Source organism: Zeugodacus cucurbitae, chromosome 3 (assembly GCF_028554725.1).
Source record: "Zeugodacus cucurbitae isolate PBARC_wt_2022May chromosome 3, idZeuCucr1.2, whole genome shotgun sequence".
NCBI lineage: Eukaryota > Metazoa > Arthropoda > Insecta > Diptera > Tephritidae > Zeugodacus > Zeugodacus cucurbitae.
This window is the reverse complement of record NC_071668.1, coordinates 15873442-15891423: the sequence shown is the minus strand read 5'-3', so window position 1 is coordinate 15891423 and position 17982 is coordinate 15873442. Positions and strand designations below refer to the sequence as shown.

Genomic DNA, 17982 nt, shown 5'->3' with positions numbered 1-17982 from the left:
TTTCAGAATTCAATAAGCAAGCAAAGTATAAACAACTCTTCAAGAGATTGTAATAAACAAACGTGAAAGTGTTTTTAACACACAAAGTGATATAAATAATTTTAAAAGTTTTAAAAAGTATAGTATTAAAAAGTTTCTACTGAAGAATAAGTATAAGAAAACCACAAGTCAAAATGGTAGCAATCGGCATTGATTTGGGAACAACATACTCCTGTGTTGGTGTCTTCCAACACGGCAAAGTGGAGATCATCGCCAACGACCAAGGCAACCGCACAACACCCAGTTATGTTGCCTTCACAGATTCGGAGCGACTCATTGGCGATGCGGCAAAGAACCAGGTGGCCATGAATCCAAAGAGCACAGTATTCGACGCGAAGCGATTGATTGGACGCAAGTATGACGATCCGAAAATTATGGAGGATGTCAAACATTGGCCATTCAAAGTGGTGAGCGACGGTGGCAAACCAAAGATCAGCGTGGAGTACAAAGGTGAGAACAAACGCTTTGCACCAGAAGAAATCTCGTCCATGGTGTTGACCAAAATGAAGGAGACCGCTGAGGCATATCTGGGCACAACAGTGACAGACGCCGTCATCACAGTACCAGCTTACTTCAATGACTCACAGAGACAGGCCACAAAGGATGCCGGTCGTATTGCTGGTTTGAATGTACTGCGAATCATCAATGAACCCACAGCAGCCGCCTTAGCCTACGGTCTGGATAAGAATCTGAAAGGTGAACGTAATGTTCTGATCTTCGATTTGGGCGGTGGTACTTTTGATGTCTCCATCTTGACCATTGACGAGGGCTCATTATTCGAAGTGCGTGCAACTGCTGGTGACACACATCTTGGTGGTGAAGACTTTGACAATCGACTGGTTACACACTTGGCTGATGAGTTCAAACGAAAGTACAAAAAGGATCTGCGTTCGAATCCAAGAGCATTACGTCGTCTACGTACAGCAGCTGAACGTGCGAAACGTACATTGTCATCGAGCACCGAAGCCACCATCGAAGTTGATGCACTATTCGAAGGAGTTGACTTTTACACGAAAGTATCACGAGCCCGTTTTGAAGAATTGTGTGCCGATCTATTCCGTCAGACGTTGGATCCAGTAGAGAAAGCGTTGAAAGACGCGAAGATGGACAAAAATCAGATACATGACATCGTATTGGTCGGTGGTTCCACGCGTATTCCAAAGGTACAAAGTCTACTACAGTCGTTCTTCTGTGGCAAGAGTCTGAATCTCTCAATCAATCCGGATGAGGCGGTTGCATATGGTGCAGCCGTTCAAGCTGCTATCCTAAGTGGTGACAAGAGCAGTGAAATTCAGGATGTGCTGTTGGTCGACGTAGCACCATTGTCTTTGGGTATCGAAACGGCTGGTGGTGTTATGACGAAGATCATTGAACGAAATTGCCGAATTCCATGCAAACAAACTCAGACATTCTCAACATACTCCGACAACCAACCTGGTGTCACAATCCAAGTGTATGAGGGTGAACGTGTGATGACCAAGGATAACAATCGACTCGGTACCTTCGATTTGTCCGGCATACCCCCTGCACCACGTGGAGTGCCACAGATTGAGGTAACCTTTGATCTGGACGCCAATGGTATTCTGAACGTAACAGCGAAGGAAATGAGTTCAGGCAATGCCAAGAACATCACCATCAAGAACGACAAAGGACGTCTTTCACAATCCGAAATCGATCGTATGGTGAACGAGGCGGAACGTTATGCCGAAGAAGATGAACGACAACGCAATAAGATCGCGGCAAGAAATAACTTGGAGAGTTATGTGTTTGGCGTGAAGCAAGCGTTGGACGGTGCTGGTGATAAATTGAGTGCTCAGGAGAAGAGTGAAGCGTTGAAGGCTTGTGATGACACCATCAAGTGGCTGGATGCCAACACGTTGGCCGACAAAGAAGAGTACGAGGACAAAATGAACACACTCACCAAACTTTGTACACCACTCATGACAAAACTGCATAGCGGTGGTGCACAAGGAGCGTCTTGTGGTCAACAAGCGGGCGGATTCAATGGTGGACATACTGGACCCACTGTTGAAGAAGTAGATTAAACTAATTTATTATAGAAATAGATCTCTACATTAATGTAAAATTTCAGTATCATAGTCGTGAGTTGTTACCTAAATTTTTAAGATTTAACAATTTAAATTAGTTTGTAAAGAAAATAACATGTAAAATCAAAAAAGACTGAAAATATAGAAAATGAACAAATTATTTATATAAAAAAAATTTGTTTCAATAACTAAAAGAATTTATTTGATTAGATAGCATAAAGAGATTTTAAGGAGTTGGGTGGGTTTCAAAATTTGGAAAATATTACTTTTGTGTCTTTTTAAACACTATAATATGTTAAATATATATAAAAAGAATTATAAAAATACCCTTGTTTCAAATCCACCTATCCTCATAAGCTCTAAATCGATTTATAATAAAATTATTTGAGCTTGACCAATTTCAGCAAGGAAAAAATTTGTTTATTTTTATGGATTTTCTTAATTGGGCCTATATTTAATATCATTTATTATATTAGACTTAGCCGAGCGAATGAAATACAATTTTATCCACTTATTCAACTTACTTTTTCGATAATTCAATTTCGAAAGTGATTTATTTGTTATGTGATAGGTGATTCTACAATAAGAGGTTTCAATTGCACAGAGAAAACGGCCAAAGAGAAACTTGTTTGATTTTTGTCCCTTTTATTTACCTTTTCACTTAAGGGCAGTTTAGTTTATAAATATTTTATTTTTTTTCTTTTTCGACGGCCAGGGTAAATACTTCGTCCAGGGGAGAGACATAAGGTTTACGGTAGATAATTATTTTAGCAAATGCCAAAAATAAATTTAAAATAGTATTAGAAATTTAAGATACTCTCTTTCCTAGATGAATAAACCATAAAATTAAAGTAATAAATCAATAAATTCACTGTCTATCCTAAATAAACGAAACAAATATTAAATATAAAATCTTAAACTATCTCAAAAACATTTACTGACTTTTTAAAGTATTACTTCTTCCTCTGCCCTTTTAAAGGAAGATTTGGCATGGGAAGAGTCTGGCCAACCTGATATTATTTATATATACATACATATATATATTTGGCGTATGCACCGCTTAAGCGATTATAGGCGAATATATTTGAGAACGCTATTAAGGCAGTAGTCTGCTTTAGAAGCCGAATGCGTTTTATTTAGCAATTTTTTTTTAGGGAAGGAAATGATTGCGGTAAACGGAATTTTAAGACGATAGTGTACTATATTTAAGACTTCAAAAACAATAACTAAAAAACTACAGAACTACAGCGTTCAAAAGGATTTCGCAATTAGTATTATTAACTTCAAGCTGATATATGCTCTTGAGCACTTTTTTCAATGCGACCGTCTTTAAATTGATGTCGTACAAGCGGAACAAAATTTGTCAGGGTAGATACATAAGAGAAGTGGGACAGAAGTTAATTTTAAAAATTATATTAAATAAACAATATATATATTTTTTTTTATTTAACAATACTTAATTTCAATTATTTTACTTCCGATTGAACTTAGTTTAGGTTTAGCATCTCATACAAAAAATATATGTATTGTCCAAAAGTTATATGAAAAGTAGCAATGGGACAAGCCAGGGGAAGGACTTTTTTAGACTTTGAAAGGAATTTTTGTTTTAATTGCATTAATATGATGTGATTAATTTAAAAAAATAACAACATAAAGGACAAAAACAATACTTTATGTTGATTGCCGCACAAGTTACATCTTATCGTAGAATCACCCATGTATTGTAATGTCCCCATCTCCAAATATTTATTTATTTCTTTAGTGTATCACAGCTTTGTTTTTCATAACTAGCTGGAGTACAAGAATTAGTCCATTATTCTTATTACCCTGTGAGTTGGCTCGGTCTCTTTCCACATTTGGTTGGTATAAAACTTATGATTGAGTCTCCGGCTTTTCCAACTCCTTTGTTGTTTAGTGTTGTATCCCAGAATAAAGCACGTGTTAATTTCAATCACTTTGAGCTGTGGTAAATTCTGGTGATTCTGAAGTGTTGTTTGATCAAAATTTCACTCTTTCGAGAATCTTTTTTATCTTCCTACAATTGTAAACCTCTGCCACATGATCAGTTTGTTCATATTTGCTTAAATTTTCTAATAACAAGAAACTTTTGCTGGAGTATTTTACATATTTTTATACTCTCGCAACAAAAGTTGCTAAAGAGAGTATTATAGTTTTGTTCACATAAGGGTTGTTTGTAACACTCAAAACTAAACGAGTTGGATATAGGGTTATATATACCAAAGTGATCAGGATGAAGAGTAGAGTTCAAATCCGAATGTCTGTCTGTCCGTCCGTCCGTCTGTGCAAGCTGTAACTTGAGAAAAATTAAGATATCTTGATGAAACTTGGCACACTTATTTCTTGGCACCATAGGAAGGTTGCTTTCGAAAATGAGCAAAATCGGACCACTGCCACGCCCACAAAATGGCGAAAACCGAAAACACAAAAAGTGCCATAACTAAGCCATAAATAAAGCTATGGAAATAAAATTTGGTATGAAGGATCGCACTATGAAGGGGCATATTTGGATGTAATTTTTTTGGGGAAGTGGGCGTGGTCCCGCCCCCGTGGTCCCGCCCCCTACATATTTCGCAAACCAATAGAGCTATATAAACCAAACTTTCTGCAGTCGTTTTTTTTAGCCACTTCCTAATGCAGTCCTAAAATGAAAGAAATCGGATTATAACCACGCCCACCTCCCATACAAAAGTTAGGTTTAAAATTAGACGATCTGATTCGTTTACTTTACAATATATATATAAAGTAAGCACTAGTGAAGATATCGGTGCAGAACTTTGCCGCAATCGGACCATAGATTTTTATGGCCCCATATATCGAACACGAGGACCTTGGTGCTTCTAACCTAATATTATGGTTTCCAACTTTCAATGGACTTTATACAATATATATGACGAATATGTGGGTCAAAATGTGTATTATATAATATAAATAAAGTTAAATAAATAAATTGCGAGAGTATAAAATGTTCGGTTACACCCGAACTTAACCCTTCCTTACTTGTTATATTATAATAAACTTTTAACATAATAAAAAACAGACATCTGTTGACTGACGACACGAATTGATTACGCGATTTCCAACTGTTCGTCCGTCTGCCATGAAAGTGATAACTTGAGAACTCAGAATCTGAAAAAAAATTGGTACGAGTGTTCCTTGGTACTTGAAAGAGTTTTGCATATGGTTTGGTTTGTGGAGACCTGTCCTTTAATAGGTGTAGTCATATTTCAGTACAGCTTTTGATTGTAAATAATTAGGACTTGAAGGTGTAATTTAGCTACAAGGATGATACAGGAGCGTTATATCTAACTCATATCAGAAATGAGACGCGTCTTATAGCCTACTTTTAGGTTAATACTGCTCAACCAATTTGACTCAAATTATAATTATAAAAGTCCTCGCATAGCCTGATCCAGAAATACTCCTTCTATTCTCATTTACCGAATAAGAGTTTTTCCAAACCTCCATTTCACTTTATATTGCATATATCAGACAATTTGTACACATACATATATATGTATCTGAAAAAAAGTGAGTTGATTCCAAAAAATATGAAGACGCTTCACACATAGGGCCTCAATAAACAAATTATAATTAATCTTATATAATTTGAATTTCCCTCCAAGAATAACCGCTTTATATGCGTCTGCTTCGACTTTTCTATTAGTACCGGTGTGAGGTTTTCGCAAAGTGTTGCCGATCCTCTTCCATTTACGACGTCGAATTTCGATATGGATCGGTAGTTGTTTTGTTACGGGCCACAGGCCTGTGTTGCTAATAACGTTGGACCAGAATATCCACATAATCTTTCGAAGACATCGATTGATAAAAGATGGTAGCGTTTGCAAGACAATCACTGCAATATTCCACGTCTCATAGCCATATAAGACAATAAATTTCACGCTTGAATCGATTACTTTTAGCTTCATACGTCTGGATACCTATACATATGTATGCGTCGATCTCCAGACTTTATCCAACATGCCGAAGGTAGCGGGACTTTTGGATATAAGATTACGTATGGATATCAATTACTGATCCAAAATTTTTTCGGTTTCGGTAATCAGAGGATTTAAGATTATTAGGTGTTTCGTTGGTGCTAAAGTTATACCGCCTCTATTCGGTCGTCAGAGCCTCGTTCGTAAAGAATAGCGGGTACCGCTCGAAGGTAAGGTTGACGTTTGGGAGCGATCACCAACCCCATTTTCCTATTTTTGATATTAGCTGAGTGGGCTCCTCCTATAATTCCTATAGGGCTACTGTTTTGAAGTCCGTGTTCACCGCCATTTGAAAACTACTCGACCGATTCATTTCAAACTTTGAACACATTTTCTTCATATAAAATACCTCCCCCCTACGTTTAGTAACAATTTTTTAACATTTTTAGTCGAAAATAACGGTTCACACTTTAGATGGCCGCCAAAAATTTTTAAATAAAAAAATAATAATCAGAGAACGTTGGGTGGAAGATTTGTTTAAAATTTAACTAAATTTTTATGGTTTTTCATTTTCGGATAATTTCCGCCCGAGTTACAGTGAACACCGCTAAATTGATTCACTTTTTTCTCAAGACGTCCTAGGGGAAGCTCTGTCACGGGCTAATGGTTTAATATTTTTGCATGAAAAATTTACAGAACATAGTCAAAACTATGCTCAATAATGTATAGAAGGTTTGAATAAAATTGCTTAATCGATATTTGAGATAAAAAATCACAAAAAAGTGATTTTTTTACGCTGAAACCCTACCCCTCCCTTAAACTTAGGCCATAGGCCATACAAGAATTTCTTATTTGTGTATAATATTCATTTTTAATATTTTATTATTTTATTTCCAAATAATGATCGTTAAATTGCAGAAATTTCTAGAACGTTAATTTTCTTTTGCCCCAGCAAATAACAATACGTCTATACATACATATTTACATTTAACCTACATATGTATGTTACATATATACCTAAATGTTCTAGAATCTAACAGATGTCGGCATAGTATTATATACATATGTATCAGAAAATGTGTGCGATGCACCTTTATATACGCAATATGTTATGAAAAGAGTATGTACTCTTCAAAGAGAACTCAAAGCTCTAGAGACTTTGTCTTCACTATACAAAACCATGCATTTAATTCGTTAAAAGTATCTACAACTTTTTGAGTATTTTTGAGCTATCATCCCTCTTATATGTATATGAAAATGTCCATTTCTAAATACATATAATATAAAAATTTCTAGAATAATATTTAAGAGTATTTTGTATCATTTCTTTTATTTTGATTCCTTTTCGTAACAAACAAATAAGCACAGTGTCATATTTCTGTGCAATATACTACTTTCTCCCTAGTATATAACAGATACATACATAGATGTCTGGTTGAACAAATATTTCCAACAATTATTTTAAATTAGCTTTTCTTCAAGTTCTTCGTAGGTTTCCTATGTAATAGTAAAATGAACTCATTAAAAATATAATTTACAAGCTGATCAAAATCCTTACAGTTATTTTAAATTATTTTTTTATTGTAATCGCTATCCTATTAAATAAATTTCTTATTCTTATCATTCATTTATTTATCACGATAAATTTATCAGCTTTTTAAATTTTCTGATGAATTATCTCAGCTCGTTTGGATTGGTATAACCAATATGTTTTAATGACAAACCGTTATTATTTAGTTTTAGTAAAAAAGTTATTTATTTTAACTATAATAGTTTTACCATATTAATTGATAAACCCCACTGTGCGACATTAAACAGCTGTGGGAGAAGAGAGTTATTGTTGTGATTCTCTCATACTTAAATTGCCGGCTACAAAGTCAAAATACCTGTGTTTGTATGTAGAATTGATAATAATATTAATGCAGAGCATGCGAGAGCGACAATGCGCATAGAAATTTCCACCCAACTAGTAGATTGCTGTGGAAATTTCGAGAAAGAGCATCCGGAATATTCGGTGAAAAGTGATTTTGGTATAAATACCAGCCGTGAATGCTCTTCGTTTCAGAATTCAATAAGCAAGCAAAGTATAAACAACTCTTCAAGAGATTGTAATAAACAAACGTGAAAGTGTTTTTAACACACAAAGTGATATAAATAAATTTAAAAGTTTTAAAAAGTATAGTATTAAAAAGTTCCAAGTGAAGAATAAGTATAAGAAAAACACAAGTCAAAATGGTAGCAATTGGTATTGATTTGGGAACAACATACTCCTGTGTTGGTGTCTTCCAACACGGCAAAGTGGAGATCATCGCCAACGACCAAGGCAACCGCACAACACCCAGTTATGTTGCCTTCACAGATTCGGAACGACTCATTGGCGATGCGGCAAAGAACCAGGTGGCCATGAATCCAAAGAACACAGTATTCGACGCGAAGCGATTGATTGGACGCAAGTATGACGATCCGAAAATTATGGAGGATGTCAAACATTGGCCATTCAAAGTGGTGAGCGACGGTGGCAAACCAAAGATCAGCGTGGAGTACAAAGGTGAGAACAAACGCTTTGCACCAGAAGAAATCTCGTCCATGGTGTTGACCAAAATGAAGGAGACCGCTGAGGCATATCTGGGCACAACAGTGACAGACGCCGTCATCACAGTACCAGCTTACTTCAATGACTCACAGAGACAGGCCACAAAGGATGCCGGTCGTATTGCTGGTTTGAATGTACTGCGAATCATCAATGAACCCACAGCAGCCGCCTTAGCCTACGGTCTGGATAAGAATCTGAAAGGTGAACGTAATGTTCTGATCTTCGATTTGGGCGGTGGTACTTTTGATGTCTCCATCTTGACCATTGACGAGGGCTCATTATTCGAAGTGCGTGCAACTGCTGGTGACACACATCTTGGTGGTGAAGACTTCGACAACCGACTGGTTACACACTTGGCTGATGAGTTCAAACGAAAGTACAAAAAGGATCTGCGTTCGAATCCAAGAGCATTACGTCGTCTACGTACAGCAGCTGAACGTGCGAAACGTACATTGTCATCGAGCACCGAAGCCACCATCGAAGTTGATGCACTATTCGAAGGAGTTGACTTTTACACGAAAGTGTCACGAGCCCGCTTTGAAGAATTGTGTGCCGACCTATTCCGTCAGACGTTGGATCCAGTAGAGAAAGCGTTGAAAGACGCGAAGATGGACAAAAATCAGATACATGACATCGTATTGGTCGGTGGTTCCACACGTATTCCAAAGGTACAAAGTCTACTACAGTCGTTCTTCTGTGGCAAGAGTCTGAATCTCTCAATCAATCCGGATGAGGCGGTTGCATATGGTGCAGCCGTTCAAGCTGCTATCCTAAGTGGTGACAAGAGCAGTGAAATTCAGGATGTGCTGTTGGTCGACGTAGCACCATTGTCTTTGGGTATCGAAACGGCTGGTGGTGTTATGACGAAGATCATTGAACGAAATTGCCGAATTCCATGCAAACAAACTCAGACATTCTCAACATACTCCGACAACCAACCTGGTGTCACAATCCAAGTGTATGAGGGTGAACGTGTGATGACCAAGGATAACAATCGACTGGGTACCTTCGACTTGTCCGGCATACCGCCTGCACCACGTGGAGTGCCACAGATTGAGGTAACCTTTGATCTGGACGCCAATGGTATTCTGAACGTAGCAGCGAAGGAAATGAGTTCAGGCAATGCCAAGAACATCACCATCAAGAACGACAAAGGACGTCTTTCACAATCCGAAATCGATCGCATGGTGAACGAGGCGGAACGTTATGCCGAAGAAGATGAACGACAACGCAATAAGATCGGGGCCAGAAATAACTTGGAGAGTTATGTGTTTGGCGTGAAGCAAGCGTTGGACGGTGCTGGTGATAAATTGAGTGCTCAGGAGAAGAGTGAAGCGTTGAAGGCTTGTGATGACACCATCAAGTGGCTGGATGCCAACTCATTGGCCGACAAAGAAGAGTACGAAGACAAAATGAACATGCTCACCAAACTTTGTACACCACTCATGACAAAACTACATAGCGGTGGTGCACAAGGAGCGTCTTGTGGTCAACAAGCGGGCGGATTCAATGGTGGACATACTGGACCCACTGTTGAAGAAGTAGATTAAACTAATTTATTATAGAAATAGATCTCTACATTAATGTAAAATTGTAGTATCATAGTCGTGAGTTGTTACCTAAATTTTTAAGATTTTTAGTTAAATTAGATTGTAGAGAAAATACCATATAAAATCAAAAAAGACTGAAAATATAGAAAATGAACAAATTTATATAAAAAATTTTTGTTTCGATATCTAAAAGAATTTATTTGATTGATTGCGTAAAGAGATTTTAAGGAGTTGGGTGGGTTTCAAAATTTGGAAAATATTCAGGGTTGTTGTGGAATCTGACAGTTGTCGGAATCAGAATTCAAACAGACAAAAAATTCTGGTTCCTCTCATGAATTCTGATATTATTGGTTTGATGTTCGAATCAGAAATTCTATTGGTTTTAGGTGTCATGGAAACCAATTTTATCGGTTTAACTATCAGAAACAAACCAAGAGCTTCAGGGCTGGCAGATTTGAGACATTTTGTTCAAATTTATTCTGATTTGCCGTTAAAATTCTTTGGAAAAAATATAATTACACTGTCCAACAAATGAAGACTTTTTGAATGGAACAGAATAGCGACCCTATAATTCTGAAAGGGTATGTTGAGTAGATCATTTTTGTAGAACAAACTTATGGTCCAGTACGTCTGAGTTTTTTTTTACAGTGGGTCAAAGTTTTCATTTTTTGGTCGAAGGGAGCATTATACTATATGAAAAAAATGTTGTAAGTTAATGTCTGAGAGAATTCTTATGGTCAGAGTTGTATTGTGGAATTGCATGAGGATTATTTTTGTGGAAGATCTTAACCCTCTAACTGGTTTCTTTATGGGTCAATTTGACCATTTTTTCGAGAAAATCAAAAAATATCCTTTAAAAAAGGACATTTATGGAGTAAAATATTCTACGGAAATGTTTGGCGGAAAATTTCAGTGGGGGTCACCAAAGACACCATTGTTGTAAATAAAGCTCTTTACGATTGATAAATTATAATTTTGTTTTAATAGTGGTTTATTATAGTATGTACATATTTATTTTTTTGCTTCAGCAATAGTAGGACAATGGATTAAAGATTAAACTTAATGTGCTTTCCTGTATTTAGCTTGACTTGAATGTTCCGATGTGTCAAGGTTTCTGTACAAGCCCCATACGTATTCAGCAAGCATTACAGTTTGGGATTTCCCTTTGAATCTTTCTTCCAATACCTTTATATCCTGATGAAACCTTTCACCGTGTTCATCTGAAACCGCTCCAAGGTTTTCTTTAAAAAAATTGAGATGAGAGTGCAGAAAATGCAGCTTTAGTGACATCTTTACGCCAATATTGTTAAAACCGATTAGCATGCTTTCAATATTTTCTGCATAGTTTTGTGCTTTTGAGTTTCCAAGGAATTCTGATATAACCAGCTGCATAAAGTCAAATGCTGTCTTTTGCATATCCGACAGATGACCATACAATTTTTCATCTTGTAATAATTTTCTTATATCGGGTCCAACGAGTATTCCTAGAAAAGGTAGTTTACATTAAATGAAATAAATTATTTCTTAAAACCGTATTTTACCTTCTTTTAATTTTGCTGCAGATAATCTGGGGAAAATTGTTTGAATGCGTTTGAAAGCATATCCTTGTGTATTTAAGCTTTTAATAAAATTTTTCACCACGCCCAACTTAATATGCAGCGGTGGAAGTATGACCTTATCTTTTGGGACAAGAGATTAGTGGATTACATTTAAGTCACCAATAATATTTTCTTTACGTTCTTCGAAATATTTAATATGATAATGGCTGCTGGTAGCACGTGAATCCCATTTACAAAGAAAGCACATATATTTTGTGTATCCTGTTTGCATTCCAGTCAATATTGCAATCATTTTGAAGTCTGCGCATACTTCCCATTTATATTTATAGTATTCAATTGTATTTAAGAGATTTGAAATATTTGCGTATGTTTCCTCCTTTTTGTGGAATACGCAACCGGTATTGATGGATGCTGATTTCCATTGTGCAGTAAAACTGTTTTTAAGCTGTGTTTTGAACTATCTATAAATAGTCGCCAAGCGGAAGAGTCCAGTGGAAGCTTTAGATATTTTAGAACCTCTTCAATACTGCAACAGTACACAAGTTCTTCTGATTTTTTAAAATAACTTTCTAAATCGGCGTGTCTTTTTCTTGGCGATGTAACTTTTACATCGGCTTTTATCAAATTGCTGTTTTTCAATCTGGAACATAATATTTCAGCTTTCTATTTTGTTAGTCCTAAATCTCTTACAAGATCTTCAAAATAAGCTTGGTCTATCAAATTAGGACATATGTTTAAACCACCAGGAGGCAAGTAACTTATATCTGATATGTTTTCAACCGCCGTTGTTATTTCTGTATTGGCGTATGTTATATTTTCCGAAAATGTATGTGTAGGCGGTTGAGGCACCGGAACACCTTCACAGCGCACTTCTGGTAAAATGACATTATTTGTTGCTTCGTATGTCATTATCGCGTGGTGCCTTTGGCTTCTACCAAATTTGTAATTTACGCAGAAATAGCATGTATCTGATTTGTGATTTTCAGGTTCAATCCATATAATAGGCGCAGAAAATGGCAGCGCCTTAGTACCGCCTTTGTACCAGGTCAAAAGACCACTTTCGCAAGTAGTACATACAGTTTTTGGTATCCAAGTTTCACATAAAAATCGTATTCCAAAGAAAAGAAAATATGGTTCTTCAATTGTAGGGAATATCTTTCTTCTGCATTGAAGGTGCGTAAAATGTCCACAAATAAAACAAAACCAATCTCTTAATTTGCAAACAGAATCCGCCATGCTTATTTAAGCTTTAATTGTTCTTTTTTATATTAATTTTAGTAAAAATCACACCCGATATGTACTGCTTAGTAAGTCAATTATGCCTAATTTTATCACACCCGATTTGTAAGTCACAGCTGACTAGACGCGAGAATTCAGTGTTTGGCCCGGCCGAACTTGACGTTTTCACCTACTTTGTATATGTTGGCGTGTAATTTTGCCAATTAATCGTAAAGAGCTTTATTTACAACAATGGTGTCTTTGGTGACCCCCACTGAAATTTTCCGCCAAACATTTCCGTAGAATATTTTAACCCTTAAATGTCCTTTTTTAAAGGATATTTTTTGATTTTCTCGAAAAAAGGGTCAAATTGACCCAAAAGAAACCAGTTAGAGGGTTAAGATCTTCCACAAAAATAATCCTCATATAGTATAATGCTCCCTTCGACCAAAAAATGAAAACTTTGACCCACTGTAAAAAAAAAACTCAGACGTGCTGGACCATAAGTTTGTTCTACAAAAATGATCTACTCAACATACCCTTTCAGAATTATAGAGTCGCTATTCTGTTCCAAAAATGCTGTTGGACAGTGTTATTATTAAAAAATAAGATAAGAACTCTAAATGACGTAATTATTGAATTCAACGGAAAAAAATAAAATATTCTAAAAAATTTACAAAATAAGTAATTCAGATTAGATCATGGAAATATCTATCTTTTTATATAAAAGTTAAACAATATACAGTGGAACTTCCATAACTCGAAGATCTCCATTACTTGAACTTTTAAATTGCAATAGCGTTTAAAAATCAAATTACATACAAATTTCCTTCCATAACTCGAATTTCTATAACTCGAAGTTCTCCATAACTCGAACTCCTGAAGTGGCATTGAAAGGCAATTCCATACAAATTTCCTCAAAGTTGTTTTTGTGGATTATGGTAATTTGAGTTAAAGAAGTTCCACTGTATATATACACTTAAATATATACATTTTTACATAAAAATAATTACTATTTTTGACTTCCTTTGAGCATAAAGCGTTCTACTGTGATTCCTTAAAACTTTCTTTTTTTCCCGCTACTTTCATTGCCAAATAAAATAAAAGCTGAAATAATTTCTCATTTTAATTATATTTTTTGTGTTTAATGAATATTTTGAACTAATTATATGATTACAATTCCAAAAACATGTCTTGCTAATTTTTCCCCATGAATAAATAGCAGAACAGCTGATTCGAATATTGGTTTGCTTATCCTATCCAATCAGATATATGTTAAATGTATATAACAATAATTGTAAAAATACCCTTGTTTCAACTCCTGAAATCCACCTATCCTCATAAGCTCTAAATCGATTTATAATAAAAGAGCTTGACCAATTTCTTCAAGAAAAAAATTTGTTTATTTCATTTAATATATTAGACTTAGCAGAGTGAATGAAATACAATTTTATCCACTTACACTGGTCGACACAAAAAATGCATCAAAGATCAGACAATGATATTCTTATAGGATTTTCATCGCTGAACACGAATATTACCTCCAAAAGTGCCTATCACGTCGAGATTTTGAGCAAAATGGACTCAAAGTCTCAAAAAATCCTGTTTTTGCCCTTTTTTGATCACGTTTAGAGAATTATGCTGACGTGCTAGAAGTCTTGCACTCATAGAGCGGTACACTAGGGCACTACGGCGCGCACATGAAGTTGTGCTATATGAAAATTTTTGACTGATTCAAAACTTTTTCGTTTTGACTCTTATAGTTGACAGTTTAAGCTTCAATTTAAGCCTAATTAGAGACTTCTAGCACGTCAGCATAATTCTCTAGACGTGATCAAAAAAGGCCAAAAACAGGGTTTTATGAGATTTTGAGTCCATTTTGCTCAAAATTTCGACGTGATAGGCACTTTTGGAGGTCATATTCGTGTTCAGCGATGAAAATCCTATAAGAATATCATTGTCTGATCTTTGAGTTTTTCTTTCTGAGTTTTGCATATGGTTTGGTTTGTGGGGACCTGCCCTTTAATGGGTGTAGTCATATTGCAGTACAGCTTTTGAATGTAAATAATTAGGACTTGAAGGTGTAATTTAGCTACAAGCATGATACAGGAGCGTTTTATCTAACTCATTTCAAAAATGAGACGCGTATAGCCTACTTTTAGGTTAATACTGCTCAACCGATTTGAATCAAATTATAATTATAAAAGTCCTCGCATAGCCTGATCCATTTCTCTCATCTCATTCAACCTCCATTTCACTTCATATTGAATATATCGGACAATTTCTGAGACTCATATGTATGTATCTGAATAAAAGTAAGTTGATTCTAAAAAAGATGAAGACGCTTCACACATAGGGCCTCAATAAACAAATAATAATTAATCTTATTTAATTTGAATTTCCCTCCAAGAATAACCGCTTTTTATGCGTCTGCTTCGACTTTTCTATTAGTACCGGTGTGAGGTTTTCGCAAAGTGTTGCCGATCCTCTTCCATTTACGACGTCGAATTTCGATATGGATCGGTAGTTGTTTTGTTACGGGCCACAGGCCTGTGTTACTAATAACGTTGGACCAGAATATCCACATAATCTTTCGAAGACATCGATTGATAAAAGATGGTAGCGTTTGTAAGACAATCACTGCAATATTCCACGTCTCATAGCCATATAAGACAATAAATTTCACGCTTGAATCGATTACTTTTAGCTCCATACGTCTGGATACCTATACATATGTATGCGTCGATTTTCAGACTTTATCCAACATGCCGAAGGTAGCGGGACTTTTGGATATAAGATTACGTATGTATATCAGCTACTGATCCAAAATTTTTTCGGTTTCGGTAATCAGAGGATTTAAGATTATTAGGTGATTCGTTGGTGCTAAAGTTATACCGCCTCTACTCGGTCGTCAGAGCCTCGTTCGTAAAGAATAGGGGGTACCGCTCGAAGGTAAGGTTGACGTTGGGGAGCGATCACCAACCCCATTTTCCTATTTTTGATATTAGCTGAGTGGGCTCCTCCTATAATTCCTATAGGGCTCTTTTAGTAAGGGCGGGGTAAGGGTTTTCACTTTCGAAAAATCGTTTTTTTTTATTTTATCTTATTGTTTAACATTTCAAGAATATGTCCTCAAAATTTTAATCCGATCTAAGCAATATTCTTGAAGTTATTGTTTAATTAGCCTCGGGGCCTCCAACGCTCTAACTCTAACAGCTACGGCTTTAAACGCGTTTTTCTCAAAACTACTTTTTCGAAGTCCATGTGCACTGCCATTTGAAAACTACTCGACCGATTCATTTCAAACTTTGAACACATTTTCTTCATATAAAATACCTCCCCCCTACGTTTAGTAACAATTTTTTAACATTAAGGGTGTTTCCCACCCTGAAAATGGCAGAAATTTTAGTCGAAAATAACGGTTCACACTTTAGATGGCCGCCAAAAATTTTTAAATAAAAAAATAATAATCAGAGAACGTTGGGTGGAAGATTTGTTTAAAATTTAACTAAATTTTTATGGTTTTTCATTTTCGGATAATTTCCGCCCGAGTTACAGTGAACACCGCTAAATTGATTCATTTTTTTCTCAAGACGTCCTAGGGGAAGCTCTGTCACGGGCGAATGGTTTAATATTTTTGCATGAAAAATTTACAGAACATAGTCAAAACTATGCTCAATAATGTATAGAAGGTTTGAATAAAATTGCTTAATCGATATTTGAGATAAAAAAATCACAAAAAAAGTGATTTTTTTACGCTGAAACCCTACCCCTCCCTTAAACTTAGGCCATAGAAGATATCACAAGAATTTCTTATTTGTGTATAATATTCATTTTTAATATTTTATTATTTTATTTCCAAATAATGATCGTTAAATTGCAGAAATTTCTAGAACGTTAATTTTCTTTTGCCCCAGCAAATAACAATACGTCTATACATACATATTTACATTTAACCTACATATGTTACATATATACCTAAATGTTCTAGAATCTAACAGATGCCGGCATAGTATTATATACATATGTATCCGAAAATGTGTGCGATGCACCTTTATATACGCAATATGTTATGAAAAGAGTATGTACTCTTCAAAGAGAACTCAAAGCTCTAGAGACTTTCTCTTCACTATACGAAACCATGCATTTAATTCGTTAAAAGTATCTACAACTTTTTGAGTATTTTTGAGGTATCATCCCTCTTATATGTATATGAAAATGTCCATTTGTAAATACATATAATATAAAAATTTCTAGAATAATATTTAAGAGTATTTTGTATTATTTCTTTTATTTTGATTCCTTTTCGTAACAAACAAATAAGCACAGTGTCATATTTCTGTGCAATATACTACTTTCTCCCTAGTATATAACAGATACATAGATGTCTGGTTCAATAAATATTTCCAGCAATTAATTATTTTAAATTTGCTTTTCTTCAAGTTCTTCGTAGGCTTCCTATGTAATAGTAAAATGAACTCATTAAAAATATAATTTACAAGCTGATCAAAATCCTTACAGTTATTTTAAATTATTTTTTTATTGTAATCGCTATCCTATTAAATAAATTTCTTATTCTTATAATTCATTTATTTATCACGATAAATTTATCAGCTTTTTAAATTTTCTGATGAATTATCTCAGCTCGTTTGGATTGGTATAACCAATATGTTTTAATGACAAACCGTTATTATTTAGTTTTAGTAAAAAAAGTTATTTATTTTAACTATAATAGTTTTACCATATTAATTGATAAACCCCACTGTGCGACATTAAACAGCTGTGGGAGAAGAGAGTTATTGTTGTGATTCTCTCATACTTAAATTGCCGGCTACAAAGTCAGAAATACCTTTGTTTGTATGTATAATTGATAATAATATAAATGCAGAGCATGCGAGAGCGACAATGCGCATAGAAATTTCCACCCAACTAGTAGATTGCTGTGGAAATTTCGAGAAAGAGCATCCGGAATATTCGGTGAAGAGTGATTTTGGTATAAATACCAGCCGTGAATGCTCT

General features: G+C 35.3%; 2 protein-coding genes across 2 annotated transcripts; both read left to right on the top strand.

Annotated features, from left to right (window-relative positions):
• On the top strand, window positions 1–2252 carry LOC128920219 (heat shock protein 70-like). Its single transcript, XM_054227055.1, has one exon. It carries the CDS (start codon window positions 174–176, stop codon window positions 2082–2084), a length of 1911 nt encoding a protein of 636 aa, XP_054083030.1. The 5' UTR covers window positions 1–173; the 3' UTR covers window positions 2085–2252.
• A 5845-nt stretch (window positions 2253–8097) lies between these two features.
• On the top strand, window positions 8098–10338 carry LOC128920223 (heat shock protein 70-like). The gene has a single exon (XM_054227073.1). The coding sequence runs from the start codon at window positions 8276–8278 to the stop codon at window positions 10184–10186; it is 1911 nt and encodes a 636-aa protein (XP_054083048.1). The 5' UTR covers window positions 8098–8275; the 3' UTR covers window positions 10187–10338.
• The last annotated feature ends 7644 nt before the right edge of the window (window positions 10339–17982 follow it).

Coding starts and splice junctions, on each gene's coding strand:
- LOC128920219 (XM_054227055.1), top strand. CDS start 174: ATGGTAGCAATCGGCATTGATTTGGGAACAACATACTCCTGTGTTGGT.
- LOC128920223 (XM_054227073.1), top strand. CDS start 8,276: ATGGTAGCAATTGGTATTGATTTGGGAACAACATACTCCTGTGTTGGT.